At 31.8% G+C, this 16,862-nt stretch overlaps 2 protein-coding genes and 1 pseudogene across 2 annotated transcripts; 1 reads left to right on the top strand and 2 right to left on the bottom strand.

Annotated features, from left to right (window-relative positions):
* Positions 1-534: 534 nt before the first annotated feature.
* Positions 535-1,749, bottom strand: WRKY25 (WRKY transcription factor 25). Its single transcript, NM_001250081.2, has 2 exons — positions 1,355-1,749; positions 535-971 (listed from the first exon to the last, which is right to left on the bottom strand). The coding sequence occupies exons 1-2, from the start codon at positions 1,615-1,617 to the stop codon at positions 791-793; spliced, it is 444 nt and encodes a 147-aa protein (NP_001237010.2). The 5' UTR covers positions 1,618-1,749; the 3' UTR covers positions 535-790.
* A 2,016-nt stretch (positions 1,750-3,765) lies between these two features.
* LOC100804794 (tubulin-folding cofactor B-like) lies at positions 3,766-8,537 on the bottom strand (annotated as a pseudogene).
* A 5,170-nt stretch (positions 8,538-13,707) lies between these two features.
* On the top strand, positions 13,708-16,126 carry LOC100796289 (heavy metal-associated isoprenylated plant protein 7). Its single transcript, XM_003532490.5, has 5 exons — positions 13,708-14,354; positions 14,456-14,648; positions 14,798-15,003; positions 15,082-15,169; positions 15,437-16,126. Exons 1-5 carry the CDS (start codon positions 14,346-14,348, stop codon positions 15,871-15,873), a joined length of 933 nt encoding a protein of 310 aa, XP_003532538.1. The 5' UTR covers positions 13,708-14,345; the 3' UTR covers positions 15,874-16,126.
* Positions 16,127-16,862: the final 736 nt, after the last annotated feature.

The raw sequence follows: 16,862 nt of genomic DNA, 5'->3' as shown, positions 1-16,862 counted from the left end.
TCTTGGAATTAAAAATCTTGGCTGTAGAATCCTACATGTGAAGTATTGGTATTGCATAATTTGTCTAGCGGACTTTGGAATTAAAAGGCTTGTGTTCATGTCTTTAAAAATAGAATATCTTGACCTTTTGAATCTTCATGACGATGGATCCCTATTAATTCTGTATCCACTTATATAAACTCATAAAAGCTTCTCACTTTGCAATTTTCATGTGAAATGTAATGGAATTATATATGGTAAAAATGGAACTATTTCTCTAGGGGGGAAGTTTTGACCATTCGTTTTCAATTATCATTATTTGGATGAGCTTAGGTTTTTCTGGGTAAGATCGATCAAAGTATGATGACAAGGTTAGGGAAAATTATTTTCTGGGTATGCATTTTTATGATAACAATACAGAGCTTAGGTGAAAATGTTACTTGTGCATTTCTTTGACTGAAGCATTCTGTACTTCAACGATATGTTTTATCAATATAATATTTATAATATTTTTAAAAGATAAATAAAGGTATAAAGGTATTTTTGAGGACATTACCCAAAAAAATTTTGCTCTGAGATATCTTTGATGAATTTTTTTGTACACGTACTTACATGTAAAAGAAATAGAATAAATCAATTAAAATATTGAGATATTCTTACATTTCTCTTTTAGTCTAAAGAATCGAAATTTCAGAACTTCAAACTGAAAATAAATTGAAATGTTGTTTATATCCACTACAGTTAACTAGATCTTTGAGATAACATTTGTTTCCATCCATGTCACCCTATTCTAACATTTGAGATACACTAATTATAGAGTTAGGCTGTATATGTGATGGTTTCTCAATATCTGCTCGAAGCTTTCAGTTGACTTCTCCACAGGATGAATATGTATCCCTTCATAGGTTGTTACCACAATCTCTTCGTCTTTGGAATGGCGTTGGATTTGTTTCTTCACATTGCAACCTCGATAAGAACATCTGTAGTAATTTCTGAAAGCACCAAAATAAAATTGGAACTAAAGTTAACAAAGATAAGAATTTTAGACACTCGTAACAACAGTTGTGATGCACAAATATGATCTTAAACAAATAAGGATTTCTACTTTCTATATAGATATATGATTTAAAAGATTTGGGGGTTGGTTTCAGGCAAATTAAGAATTGAAATGATTTCTACGAACAATAAATCGTTTCAGGGCAAAGAAATGGCTTTGGTTTATTCAATTTTTAGATGGCCGTGCCATGCTGAAAACAATTGTACGTAAGTTTTCTGAAATATATGCTTAGTCTTTTGTGTCTCCATATTTGAGGTAGTTTATACCACAAATAGGCGATCAATTAACAAAACGAGTAATTAATGAAGTAAGACAAACCTAGGAAATTTATTGTTTTTCACGGACTTCTCCCCATACTTTCTCCACCGGTACCCATCATCCAGTATATCAACATGACTCCTTGTTTGAAATGCATATCTGTGCTGCTTGATTTCTTTGCCACCTTTCAGGCTTGGCCTTTGAGTTTTTAATAAACCTGCCTTTTTGACATGAGCATTAGAATTGTGATCACCAAGTTTAAAGTCAGATGGAGAAGTAGATGATGAAGATGAAATAGGGGACAACACTTGATGTTTCTCCATTGATTAAGAAATAACAAAAGAGATAGCACCAGAGGGTTAGGGTTATAGCACAAGTTATATGTGTTGTATATATATATATATTGTGCAAAAGAATGATGGAGGATGCATGCATTATAAGAAGGTGAAACATGAGGGCGGCAAGCAAGTCAACTGGTCTGGTCAAGATCCAATTTATATGACTAACGAGAAACTATATGTCAAAATATATATATATATATATATATATATATATATTCATTTAATTAACTACATAAAAGAGTTGATGTGCATGGCAAGTATACCGTATAAGATGCGTTAGGTGCCGTGAATAACATGCAATCTAATGAAGTAATGCGCAGACATTATAATTCTAATTTTTTATGCCAAAAGTTACTAAATTTGTGACTTTTCAGTTGAAACCCATAAAATTTAATTAATTTCGTGTTCATTTAAGCCAAAAACTTTACAGGAGGATGAGGCCGGCTATCCAAGTAGTTCATATTTTTTAAACCTATGATAACTGTAAACATACATCTTATTCTTTTACGATTCATTTTATTTATTTTTCTTTATTTGTTTTAATAATATTACATGTTATATCTATCACGTTTTCTCTCTATCTTTTTCTTCTATCTCTTTACTCCTTTCACTCCAATAGTCTAATTCATCTCAAAATGGGGTGAACATCTACAGTTATTATTTTTCATTTATTTCTCCAATAAAAGACGTGATCATTTTGTCAACTGCGGAAACGTGCGCTACTACACATTTTTTAATGAGAAACATGGGGCACACAACACAACATGGAGTTGGATTCGTGAATCATGGCAGCATAAGCTTGAAATATGTCATAACACACTCGTTAATGGTCCAACTATAGCGAGTTTCCATGAAATTGCTCTAGAAAAGTACATTAGCAACTTGGCCAGCAGCTGCAGAGAAAAACAATTAACTGTAGCAGATAATCAAGTTATTTTGTTGACTAGCCAAATTTAAATAATAGTAGAATTTTCTGTGTGACGTAACGTGAAAATCTTCCAATAAATTATTTTCACGTACAATACAAAAGAGATCAAGATCAGATGAATACAGAACAGTATATTTTAGTTTTAATAATTTGTATTTTAATTACCTTTTAATTCTTATTAAAAAAATGTTTTTTTAGTTTTTATAGTTTATATTTTAATTTTTTTTAATTTTTATAGTTTGTATTTTGTATTATAAGGACTAAAAATAACTAAAAGAAAATTAAAATATAAATTATAGGAATTAAAAAAACCACTTTCACACTATAAGAATTAAAAAAATAAGAATTATAAAATTATAAAAATCAAATGAATATTTTCGTGTTCTTTATAGTCTTTATAATTTATATTTTAATTTTTTTTTAGTCTTTATATTTTGTTTTTTAAAATACAAAATACAAAGGTTAAAAAAAATACTTTTAAATTATATGAACTAAAAAAAATTAAAATATAAATTATAAAAATTAAAAAAATCATTTTTAAATTATAAGAATTAAAATAGCAAGAATCATAAAATTATAAAATGAGTAATTTAACCTTATTTTTTAAATGTTAGGTTAGCCTTTGTGTCCCATTTCCTGCTACCGATCCCATTTTTGGTGATCATATTTCCGTGTCTATAGCTTTGCAGCCTCCCGCTCCATCGTAGGCAATGAAGTATTTATATAAGATTAATATAAAAAGAGTTAAAATCTAAAAACAACTCGTTGTATCAAAAATCCCTTTAAGTACTTCTCAAAGTTATACAATAACTCAACAATTGAATTCTTCCTCTTTACATATATTTTCAGACAATAGTTCACCCCTCACACGGTGAAGTTGTCCTTAAACGTGCAAAAAATGTGTCCCTAAGATAAGCAGTTTCCCACATTCTCTTCCTCTCATATGTTTGGGCAATCCAACAATTTCCTTCAAGATGTGCTTCCAAAAAACTTCAAACTTCTCCCGCTGAAAATTACCTTACATGTAAATGCATTTTTTTTATTCAGTTGTTTTCAAAATAGAAAAATTCTACAGAATGCTAGTAATATAGACCATAAATACAGAAGGCTTCACAAATTAACCAAGTCTTAGCAAGTGTCTTAGCCTTTACCAAATTATATGCACTTTAGAAATAAAACTAAAAACCAATCTGCATGTTCTCTGAAGCCGTATCCGGCTTTGTTGATTCTCATTTTACCATTGCAGTGAACTTCTAATTTATGTTTTTCACATTGCACTAGCATTACTTTTCTAAAGACAATACAAACAATTCAAAAGTCAAAGTGAAACCCTTCAACATATCCACTGCCTTGAAATGTCAACAAATGGAACTTTTCCAAACAAATGTTTGATTTACTTGAGGAAAACCATATAGGAAAACCCTCCACGTTGAAAGCAGCTTCTCGTGAAGACTCATATTTCATCCTCTTCAAAGGGATCTCTTTCAAGGTATCACCAACCTGACAAGAAATTGTACAAATAAATTTCTTATTTTATCTTTTGCTCAAATATAAATGACAAACGGAAGCCTACCAAAAATTTAAACCAGCAGTAGACGTGAGTTCATTCAACCATTAAAACTAAACTAATTAAATAGGTGAGAAACTTTAATTTTCCAAAAGCTTAATTTCTCAAGGATCTATTCAAGCAACCAATATTTTGAAAAACAGTTCAGTTACAGTTAATCTAAGTGAGTTATTCTTCATCTTTGTCCTTCATTTTCTTTCAATCTAACAGTCAAATATGAGCTACTCGTTAGAACCGTCAGATTAAAAAAATAAAGGATGAGAACAAAGAGTAACTCTATTGGAATAGCTTCATCCTTTCTACACACGCACACACATATTTCTGTGTTTTTCTTTTAGTGGAGAAAGAAAATAGGAGCTATGTTTTATATCAAGAAAAAAGAAAAAGAAAATCATAACTGGAGGTAAAACACATACTTACAAATTCTACACCCAACAAAATCAGCCAATTGGTGGTAAAAAAAACAAACCAGATTTTATAAAGAGAGAATGAGAGATCAGAGAAACTGTGCACTGCACTTCTTCATTGCCATTCAATCTGTGTAGGTTCAGTCTGTTTAAAATTGATAGGAATTCTAAATGGGATAGGCCTTTTAAGAGATACTCTCGTAGGCCCAAACCATAAAGGCCTGATGTCATTGTCTGTTAGTAGGGTAATAGTGGGAGTTAGTTAGAAGAGAAAGAGCCTGAGTATTGTTTCTGATAGATTAGGATTGGGAATCAATTGTGGGGATATGATGGAATTGGAATAGAATTTGGAGCTCAGAGAGCCTTTCTCTAGCTTGGGGGAGCATTTGCTCTCATTTCATTTGTACCTTACCCTCTCTGCGTTTACATTCTTATTTTACTGTTTCCACTGATAGCTAACACCTATAAAAAATACAACAGCTCTACTTTATTCATAGGCACTACCCTTAGGTCCCCAACATTAAGAATAGGCATTTGGATTCTACTTTGTGAAAAGCACATGACCTTTTAAATGGGATTTAATTGGGCGTTTGATTTCACGATGTTGAGGCCTAAAGAGGGATTGGGCAGCTTTCTTCCATTGATATTTCTCTTTGTTCTTTTTTGTTTTGGTTTGTCTTTGTTTTAAGAAGGATTCCATATTCTCTCTCATCTTTTTGTAGTTTTTTCCTTTGTGTTAATCAATTTTCTTTTATCAGACAAAGGAAGCACTACAAACAATAGCAAATATCCCAATGTTTAAAGGATTACTACAATGTTGTTTTAAACAAACCTTCACTTTCTCTGGTCTAACCATTCCACTATGAGATGGAGGGCATTCGAAGTAGCTTACTCCTTTGACCCTGTGACATATCCAAGGGAAATTCTAAGAGAAGTGTGGGCATAATCTGAAGTTTCTAAACACCGAAGCACATTATAGTCAAGGGAACTTAAGATGATAGGTTAGTCAGGAGTTAAGTATATTGATTTGCATACCATAAACAGATATAGAAATTTTACTTACATGCCATCATGTTTGCCCAAGGGTTCGTCATATTGAACTCCAACCTAGAAACCAGGACCCAGTGATTCTGCCCGGCCAACAAATTTTACAACACCCCTTTTTGCCCCAGGTTCAACCTCACATCTGGATCCTACCTTAATATTTTTGGGAATTGGAGACAATAAAATAACAAGATAGCAATTCAAAAAGATTTAATGCATAATAATACAAGTATGATAGACAACAATGTGAAGAAAAAAAAATATATCACCTTCTTAACAATACAAAAACTGCAAAGGTGCATGAATCAAAATTAAGAAATCCAAAGAAAAACACCGTGAAGTATTGAATAAATAAATTCCATTAAAAATTCATCCAAATATTCAAGTAACTGAGGCTATAGAGTATAGCCTACCGCTAGCAGGTGATAGCTATCATTAGTCAGTACTTATTAATTATACGACTAGCAATTGATACGATACAAATTGTAACTCTTGTTACAAAACAGTATATCCAACTTACTGTTAAAAGCATTTGAATTCATATTCTATTTGGTTACATATGCCTTCTTTAGTTTGTTGGCAAGCACATCTATTTTCCTGCAGTCATGTTGTTGAGGATCTAAACCTTTTTTTTTTCTTGAGTCCTTCATCCCCACCCCTTTTCCCTCCTTTGTCTAAAACCAGTTCAGTTGAGAACCAAACTAACCAAAGTTTCCTTTTCTTTTTCTTCCACACTTCAAGGGAAAAAGGTGAAAAAAAAAACAATATGGACAAGAAATGCTGCTGCAATGGAGCTTTCTAAGCAGTATAAAAATCTTTAAAATATTACACCAAACCTGCTCTTTTGTTTTACTAAATCATAATTTTACAATGGAAATGCCAAAATAAGCATCGGTTCCTTTTCAAATTTGTGCCAAAGAAGAGTATGAATATACAAAACCCTCCAGTGACTTAAAACTCAACAACTCAACTCTCTAAATTTATCAAATTGTAAAATTAATACTACCCAATGCATGTGCACAAAACCCTTAAACCTTGTAGAGGGAATCAAAATGCGCAGTTTGTTTAGTTGAAGGACTTGAGTTTCTGAACCAGGTAGTCTTCTAAAATTGACTTGTAATTGAAAAGGTTTCTTGCATTTCAGTCTAACTTATATGAAAGTTAGGAGGAAGTTGTATTTCTGATATGCAAACAGATTTGGCAATGTTTTCTGCACTTATCATATTAATTGTTTACTGTGTCTCCACTCAATTTCCCTCCTTTTCCACCTAAACCTTGTAATTTCAACAACTATATTGGAAAAAGAAAAAAAATATATAACAATCTTAACCATTTGTACATAGAGAACAAAGAAACATAGACATCATAATAGACAAACCTTGATATCAGCAGAGAGATCTTCCATACAGTCGTCTGGTATCTGTGCAATGAATGTCAAATCAATGAAGTTGTCAAATACCCAGAAGGCAGCACTTGGGCTCATCTCAATTATCAAGTAATAGAGTTTTGTGCTGCACATGCAACCAGAGAACACTAAAACAGCAGGCTAAGCAGGATGGATAAATCAAATGCTTACCTTTGCCCCTGCAGTTGCAGTATTCTGGGAAGTAAATTTCTCTTTATATTTTCTGAAAGTGTCTGTTACAGCATAGTAAAAAAACATGCATAAATGCGCTACAAGACCCATTAGTCCGTAACTACGGATATAAAATATTGATATTTTCTCGATAAAACATGAAGGGTCAAAAAGTTTCATTGATAAGCTGTAAGTGGGAATTTTGACAGCATATACATAAATGTTTAATTTGATTGAAATGGATTGACTTGACTAGAGGAGTTCGAAATGCATGTCAACAGGTACTAACTTTAAAGAAGAAAAAAATAGAACAAAACATGGAAAGAAAGGAAAAAAAAAATTAAAGTATGTCCACTTCAAGAGGGAATTGAAAAGCTCAATTTCTACTTGGTGTTCTCTTGAGTATGTCCACTTGGGCAAACATGAAACTTAAGGAATAAAACAGTATATGTTTTTTCTTCAATGAGTATTTAAAGATTGAATTTTGAGACGATAAAAGCTATATTTCGTTTTACAGTTCTTATTTTTCAATTCTTAAACCTATTCCCTACCTATAAAGAGTGCAAAGTTTTTTTTTTTATCCAAACACAAACCACCGTGCATGATAAGTCATAGCATGGATAATATATAATTTGGTTGACAGTATAAAAACTATTACATGCATGCCAATTAAACTCTTTTAACATATATACAAATAACCTTTAAAAAGTAGCCAATAATAAAAATAAAAAAAAAGGTTTTATGAGGACATGCCCGGTCGCTTATTATAGGGTTCTTCAGAAATAGTGTATTTTTGGACAAGTGAAGTATCTTTGAGACAACCACCAGATGTGAGGGAAGATGCAAGCGAAAGCCATCAAGAGGGGAATAGAAGGCAAGAGGGAACATGCCTTCCACTTGTTGGATGCTCGATGCCATCCCTGGACCCAAGGCCCAAGGCTCTGGGCTTTAGGCCCGTTAATAACGCTGGCCCAACCCACTTCTGTCTGATCTCTCTCGTCTTTTCTTGAAACCTATAAAACAAACTACTAATGTGAAAAGTATCTATGTATGTATGTTACATCAAATCAGTATTTTATTTCGTAAATGCAAATCCTAGTTGATTTCCACTTTGGGACGCATGGCATTGGCATTGGCATTGCTCTACACATAATTATTTTGGACAATTATTCCTTTCCATCATAAAAGTAGGATAATATTTATGGTAACAGGCTTACCAGTTGGCGATGGGCCCTATACCAAGGCCCAAACTCCCTACAAATATGTAAGTTGGTCTCTCCACACTAAGTCATGCTCTAGAATTTGTCAATTTGAATGAAATCATGGTGAAAAAAATCCATCAGAAAAAAACCGGTGATACCGATCAAGAGACACCGTTGTTTCCGGTGATCGTAACCTTGCTTCCAAAGCAATATGTTGCACTTAATTAAGCACTGTCGCTAAAAAAATGTACATGAAAACGTTTGGTTCACGTGTTAAGATACTAAGCTTCCACGCCAAAAAAAAAAATGTCTTAACGTGTATTGTGTCACTCGGGTGTTGATAGATTTTGCCATGTGTCAATACTCAGACATGTCATTGGCACACGTATCACATAATTATTAATCTTACGTTGAAGTAAGGAGCAGGAGTTTGATCAATTTATCCTTTTGTGTTGGTAAGTAAAAACATGTAGTCAATTTTTTGATTAGATTTGCCCACACTTTGACGATGGTGATATCTTAGCAACTGACATGAGGATGGTAACTCTGTTCACGAACGGGTCCAAATCAGTACTGTGGGTCTGTTTAATTTGTAGTTGGAAAGAGATTGTCTCCTCGATCCATTGTTCTTGTTAGGATCCTCGAAGTTTATAGGCCACATGAATCGTTTTCAAACGGGAGCAAAATTATCTTTCCAGTTTGTTATGTATATATGCGTTGAAGTTGATTAGAGTTATTGATTACCAATGAGATTGGATCCGGCGGAAGTAACTAGTCTTCCACAACTTGATTAACCAAGTTTTGAATTTAATATTCGATTGTATCAAACAGGATTGTTTCCGAAAGAAAAAGACAATGTCAGAAAAAAAAAATCGAGTAGATCTACACGTTAAGAACTAAGCTTCTACGAATGGTGCTCAGTTCATTTTAATATTTCTCTGTTAGTAAATTTGTATAGAACTACATATACATTTCCCATCCTATATTACATCTGGTCTAAGGAAATTTATTTCATTGGCGGAAGGAACGTGTGCGCATGCTTGTCAGTTATCACCCCTTATATAAAGACTAAAATATATTGAACAAATTCATACTATTAAAAAGATCCACCCATCAAGTGAAAATCTTACCCTCTAGCAATTGTTTCTTGAAAATATCCCTCTTCCTTAATATTAGGGTTACATTGGTTAATAATTAAGTAGTCCTAAAATCTTTTGATGTTGATTAATAGCATTTCATCATTGATGGCTTAAATGCCAAAGTGTACCAAACCAAACTATTTACAAAATGATGATATACTAGTACTTAATAGTAACACAACATTTTGCATGTCAAATCAATAGTCACGTCACACTTGCATTCACAAGCAACATTCTTAATTTAGCTATCATTTATTATCTTGTTATTTACATAATAATGATTTATGAATCGAAGCCAACAATCTTGATTCCATGTAATTCACCTTATCTTATCCCTTTCCACCATATCATCATTCACGTCATCAGCCTAAGCTCATCTTCGAGTCAACTTTATTGCCCATCATTTTGAAAAACGTACTCCTTGAAAATTCTAGGAATACACTCTCTGACAAACTTATTTGTCTTGTTTTATTTAGATGATCTTAATTCATGACATCAATTTAGGAGCTATCCATTGATCTGTTATCGAGAATTCGATAAGAATTTCTTCTTATGGTATGTGAATGTGTGTGTGGGGAAAGAATCAAATGAGTGAAGTGATCAACAAAGTTCTTCGAATTTTCTTGAGTCTTTTCAGATAAAGAATTTTGAAGGAAGCCTTCTCTGTAATCATACTAAAGTTTCTCTCATTTTACATCAATGTATGTTAACAAGTTGCAATGTACAATCTTTACTTCGGAAAAATTAAGGTTCGGTTCAAGACTGCTACTAGCTGATAAACTTGAACATTAAAATCATCTCTTCTTCTAATGCAGGGGCAATTAATAAAACGCTAGATAAGAATAATTTGGTGGTACTTTGTCTTTAAGTGAAATTCGATCTCCAACTCTATTTAGTAATCATGATGTCGAAGGCCTTTAATCAAGTTAGGTACGTTACCTAAAACTAGTTACCCGCTTCCATTACAAGAACACCACTTTTATCATTGCAGTGATGAACAATTAAGTCATTCACCAACCCATCCCAAACCCTTGCAGAAAATGCACTCTTAGACCTACCTTCTTCCCTAGGGTACCCAAATTGATATACCAACAACAAAATAAGAATTTTTACCTTACAAAAAAAAAGAATCGATCGAATATCGATGTTTTTTTTTAAATTTCTTTATGTATTAGTACTTTTAAATATGGTGGTCCTTTTGATGAACTTTTTTACGAAAGTAATAAAAGATCTTTTTGAAATTTATTGATGCACTAATTAGTATTTTTTTGCAATTTGAAATGAAACATGTTGTCAGTCACAGTTGGCCCATTCATTTATGTTTTATATTATAATATTAACAGTTCAGAAAGAGATACAAACTTTGTTTCATATCGATTCTTTTTAAAAGTATATAATGGCAATATATATTAATATAACGGATGAAACCTGTATAAACAAATCATTAATAGTATTCGATTTGCTATTAGCTGAATTAACGAGGCTGCATGTGAGTCCAGCACTCATGTTTTGATTGGGGTTGGTGATAAGAGTACTTAAGCACATGGTAATCCTCAACCCTGCAACTTAGTGTTCCCTACTCACAAATACGTATGTAACGCTTTGACAAGCCATGTCTCCATCCGTAGGACCCTCAACTTTTATGATACCCCTTAATTTTATGGCCCTTTTGTTAGTACACCCCATTGGATATTGTAGCAACGCCTCTGTTCAGTCAACGTACTGATTTGGCAATTTTTAGCTTATGATAAATTAAAGTGATGAATAAATCAATTTGGTGCATTTACCCTCTTTTCCTAACTTGGCATTCACTTATAGAAGGAATAAAGATGAAACTGAAGGGGCCTGGTTGGCTGCCATAGTCAAATGTTATCATGAAATTGAAAGTAAAAACGTAATGTAATGTCATGTTGAGGGTATGGACCCAACCCAATTCTGCAAAGGTAAATATGCTACTTAGAGCCATAAAAGTCAGACTGAGTTGTGACATTAACTTTTAATTTAGTTGGAGTATGATATTTTTCTTTTTTACCATTTTAAGTCTGAGATACGGTATAATTTTTTTAAAAAATTGTAAATTTAGTTTCTTACATGTAAAAAAAATACTAAATGAAATAAAAAATAACTTTAGAAATTAAACTCATGATTTTTTATTCATATACAAGTCAATAAATCACTAACATATTTATTTTATTTAGTTAATAATAATATTAACATTGTTTTTTATGTATCATTAGTCAAGACTTATTAATTTTTTTCATATTATCAAAATTTATAAATTAAAAAATATTTAATATATAATTTTTTAATTTTATTTTTATTTTACCTATTTATAATTAAATTTCATAAATTAATATGTAAATTGATTTTAATATAAATATTATTTTTACTCTAATTATTTATGTAAAATTAAAAATATCTATATATTAAATATTTTTAATTTATAAATTTTGATCATTTGAAAAAAATAATAATTTTTAACTAATGATACATAAAAAATAATGTTAATATAATTAACTAAACAACACAAATATTTATTATCTTGTCTATAAATAATTTTACAGAAACAATTAGAGTAAAAATAATTTGTATATTAAAATAAATTTTTAAAAAATTATGTATATAATTTACATATTAATATTTATGAAAATTAATTATAAATTGATAAAATAAAAATAAAAATATATAACTATTCAAAATAAAAAACATAAAATGATATAAAATAAGATTAAAAAGATTTATATATTACATATTTTTTAATTTATAAATTTTGATAATTTTTTAAAAAATAATAACTCTTTAACTAACGATACATAGAAAATAGAAAATATTATTAATATAGTTAATTAAGAAAAAACAAATGTCTTAGTTGACTTATGTTCAATTAACGATTAATAAGAAACAAAATTGTTTGTTTTAAAAACAACGAAATAAATATCTTAATTTAAAAATAAAATGACTAAAATTATGAATTTAATATTATAGAAGATAAAAAATTATAATTTAGCCTAAATTCTTTTAGGCTAACAAATAAATAATGGAACGTACTGTCATAATTTAACGTTTAGTCATATATTCATATAAAGAGATTTCATGAAAAAAATCAGGCCATGATAATATACGGGAGTACTATTGTATGCCTATTTCTAGTTTTTGAAAAAAATATGTTTTGATTTATTTATTATTTTTAGATAACTTATGTTTTAAAATTACATTAGTTAAGAAGAGTTATTGTATATCATTTTTTTAATGAGGTTAATTGACACGTTTAATTGAGTCATTGTATACCATTTTCTTTTTGGTTTGAGACGATATGTATTATTCTTCGTAAGTGAAAAATTTACTCTTTTTTTTAAAGAAGTGACAATTTTACTCTAATTAGTTAGGATGACTATAATTTTTTATATCATTTTTAACTATATTTTAAATTATCATTTATGATTATATGCTACAGATTGAAAATATAATGAGGTGAATTAGTTCAGAAAGCAAAATATTATACGTAACTATATATATATATATATAAAAGACTCTTAATGTTTATAGTATAGATTCGAACAAGATTTTTCCTACTATGGAAAATAATGTAATCTCGTGTGTGTGTCTATATATATATATATAACTCAAACTTAATTCAAGGTGGTTAATTTACTCTGAAAACAAAAAAAGATGTTCAAAGTAATTAACTAGTAATTATTAATAACAAATTCAAATTTACACAAAGGTATTCAACTATTAACGTATGATATGAAATTCTAAATATATAAGAACTAATTTATCTCATGTGTAGAGAACTTGGTAGCTAAAATAGAATTTACAACTTTTCACAATGTGACACTACTCATTCGGTAATTTATGTTCCAATCAAGTTCAACTTCCAAGCACTTGCCCAAATGTCCCACCACTTGTTACCTTATTTTCATCAAGTTTATAGCACTAGAGGGCCGACACAATTTGAGTCACTAAAGCAAGAGAGTTCTAGGCCTCAACTTTTAATTTTTTTATAATTTAAAAATAAATAATCATAAAAAATTTAAAATAATCCAAATTAAGTGCTTAAAAATTATTATTTTACACTTTACATATCCTTATAAATATTCTCAATAAGAATTTTTTTTTGGTACAGATCTTCTTTTTTTTTGGTACTGGACCCGTCCATGAATCTAATAGTATATATCTATGTCCAGCTCAGTGAGTCAAAATTACCTGAGACATGATATAATTCATTGGCGTTATACACTTATACCCCCGCGCCCTTCCTGATAAACTGCAAGTAACCTTCGTGAACAACCGTTATTTAAATTAATGAAGCAACCTTGAATATTTTTTTTCTCTCAGTGCAACAACCTTGAATATATTCTAGTCAAAAGATGTAACCGGTGCTAAGTTAATTTCTATTCTGTATTCTGTAACCAACCCAGATTGTTTTTTTTTTTTGACTGACCAACCCAGATTGTTGTAAATTTCTTGAATGTTTTTTTTTTCACAATTAAATTTCTTTAAATGCTAGTAATTATAATATTTGAAAAATTTGTTCCGTTGAATTCAAATATAGCCAAGGAGCAGTAGATGAGAGAAGGGGTTCTAGAGATTTCCAAAATTGCCCAAGCAAGTAATGCTGCAATGAGACTCAGCGTAACCACCACCAAGTACCATGTGTTGGAAGCAGGAACTCCCCGCGTCGCACGTGCCTCTTGAAAGAAATTGAGGCATATATAAGAAAGGACCCCCACACACTTACACATATATAAAGAACGAAAAATCCACTAACAGCAGCAAGCTTATCTCTGCAGCATTGAACACCAATTGAACACCAATCTGCAGCATTGAACACCAATTCAACGCCAATGGGTCAGGTCTGCATAACTATTCTCTTTTTCTCTTTTTTTTTTCTTCGATTATCATCATTGTATCATTTCGGATCCTGATTTTTCTTTTTTTTTTGTGTTCTGAATAGGAAGAGGAAAAATCCCAAGAAAACAAAGTGGAGGAGAAAAAAGTAGAAGAAGAAGAAAAGAAAGAAGAAGAGAAAAAATCAGATGAGAAGAAATTCAAGGAGAAATCTGCGCCGCCAGAAATCGTGCTTAAAGTGTTCATGCATTGTGAAGGTTGTGCTCGCAAGGTTCGTCGCTCCCTCAAAGGATTCCCAGGTCAGAACCAGTTTTGTTTCAGTGTAACTTCTTTTTTTGGTTGCGAGCAACTAACTCCTTTGCGAGACTTGACTACATGGGATGTTTTCGTTTTTTGGAAACTTTTGTTTTCCTATGTTGTCTGATTCTGGACTTTGTCTGAATTTCAGGGGTCGAAGATATACTCACAGATTGTAAGTCTCACAAGGTGGTCGTGAAAGGAGAAAAAGCGGATCCGCTGAAGGTTCTAGAGAGAGTACAGAGGAAAAGCCATAGAAAGGTTGAACTTCTCTCTCCGATTCCAAAGCCACCCGCGGAGGAGGCGAAAAAACCCCAGGAGGAAGAAAAGCCCAAACCAGAGGAGAATAAACAAGAGGTTCATTTAATTTAATTTCCTTTCCTTTTTTTTCTCTTTCTGTTCAGCTCATTGAAAATCATTTTACTTTATATGCAGCCTCAGGTTATAACGGTTGTTCTTAAAGTTCACATGCATTGCGAAGCTTGCGCCCAGGAAATCAAGAGACGCATCGAGAAAATGAAAGGTTTGTACGTGTGTAACGTGTTTTTGTTTGTTAATAAAAGTTTATTTTTTTTCCGTGGAATTCAAGGTACCATCCCGTGAGGAATTTGTGGATTTTATTCTGTGATTGATTCAGTTTCAGAAAAAATTACAATTATCTTTCATAATCGGTTTTCTAGTTTGATTCTCTTAGTCTTAGATTATTCAACTCAATAGTAAAATATTAAAGTGGACCAACTAGCTATAAGTCACACATTTTGTGAGTTGAATTTCATTTAAATGATGGCAGGGGTGGAATCAGCGGAACCGGATCTAAAGAAATCGGAGGTGAGCGTGAAGGGGGTGTTCGAGACAGCGAAGTTGGTAGAGCACGTGTACAAGAGGACAGGGAAGCATGCAGTGATAGTGAAGGAAGAGCCAGAGAAGAGAGAAGAAGAAGAAGAAGAAGAAGCAAAAGAAGAGAAGAAAGCAGAGGAAGAAGGTGAGAAGAAGAATGAGAAGGGGAGTGGTGAGGGAGAAGAAAACAAGGAGAAAAAGGGAGAGGGTGAAGCCAAAGCAGAAGAGGAATCCAAAGAAGAAACCGCAGTGTTGGAGCTGAAAAAGAGTGAGTATTATTACAACCCACCACCGAGGTATGGCATGGAGTTCTATGCCTCCTACCCTGGACCATCGTACCCGCCTCAGATCTTCAGTGATGAGAACCCCAATGCCTGTTCTGTCATGTAAAAATGGTGGAATGTCAGGGGTAATACTGGAACTTTGGGGGAATTATGGAATTTGAGTGAGTGATTGATTGGCATTGCCTCCTGAGATAGATGTGCCCTACTCCTTCTTCTTCTGTACTTTTCCCCTAATATCAAAAAGTTAAATGAAATCTACAGATAAGCTGTAGAGTTTTGTAATGCCTCTACTTTTTTCCTAAATTGTTGTTAATATGTATATGGAAATATAAGTGAAAGTAATTACAGTTCTTCTTTTATTAGCACCTCTTTTTAGTTTCCAACAATCCAGTTTCTCCTTTCTTTACATTGTAATTTTTTTTAACCTTTTAAGGAGAAAAAAGAGAGATATTTTACTTTCTTTTTCACTTGCATGTTGTTTGTCCTTGACCATCTTTGGAGGAGGTCTGTCCGCGTACTATATCAACAAGTTAGGATAAAATACGCATTTATTCCTTTTATACATTAAAAAATATGCACTTACAACTGCCTTTCTTCCGTAAATGAAAATAAAAAATAAAAAGACAGAAATAAAGTTGCAAAGTTGTTTGGTTAAAAAAATAAAGAATAGATAAAAAAAAAACAAGTAAAGTTGTTTGGTTAAAAAAAATGGATAAAAAAGACAGAAATGAGTGAAAACAAATAATAAAAATACAAACAGATTCTACCATTTTTAACTTATTAAAAAAAAAACAATAATAACAATAGGGTAACTAGACCTAATAGTATTTGGGCCTACACTTTGTGGGTGGGACCAAATTGGATCTTAAACTTGAGAGTGTAATTGAGCTTGCTAGGGTGGATCACTTTTGATAAGTGAACCAATGTGTACAAGTAGTTTGAATTATTAGATTTATTTGTTATCATAGGTTAACACACACTAGATTCTCACCATCCCTCCCTCCAACCAAAGAAGTCGCGACGGGGAGTGGCAGTGAAAGAAGCAGCAGGGTCTTCCGTGCGACTCTTGGATTCGACTTCAACGTTGGTGGGATG

Source organism: Glycine max, chromosome 8, assembly GCF_000004515.6.
Source record: "Glycine max cultivar Williams 82 chromosome 8, Glycine_max_v4.0, whole genome shotgun sequence".
NCBI lineage: Eukaryota > Viridiplantae > Streptophyta > Magnoliopsida > Fabales > Fabaceae > Glycine > Glycine max.
The sequence above is the reverse complement of the archived record's forward strand: the minus strand, read 5'-3'. Positions and strand labels throughout refer to the sequence as shown.

Bases quoted from the DNA above. Each gene is read 5' to 3' on its own strand.
- WRKY25 (NM_001250081.2), bottom strand. From the start codon at position 1,617: ATGGAGAAACATCAAGTGTTGTCCCCTATTTCATCTTCATCATCTACT. The intron at 972-1,354 runs GTTTGTCTTACT...TGGTGCTTTCAG, and splicing joins AAAAACAATAAATTTCCTAG to AAATTACTACAGATGTTCTT.
- LOC100796289 (XM_003532490.5), top strand. The intron at 14,649-14,797 runs GTCAGAACCAGT...TCTGAATTTCAG, and splicing joins CTCCCTCAAAGGATTCCCAG to GGGTCGAAGATATACTCACA. The intron at 15,170-15,436 runs GTTTGTACGTGT...AAATGATGGCAG, and splicing joins ACGCATCGAGAAAATGAAAG to GGGTGGAATCAGCGGAACCG.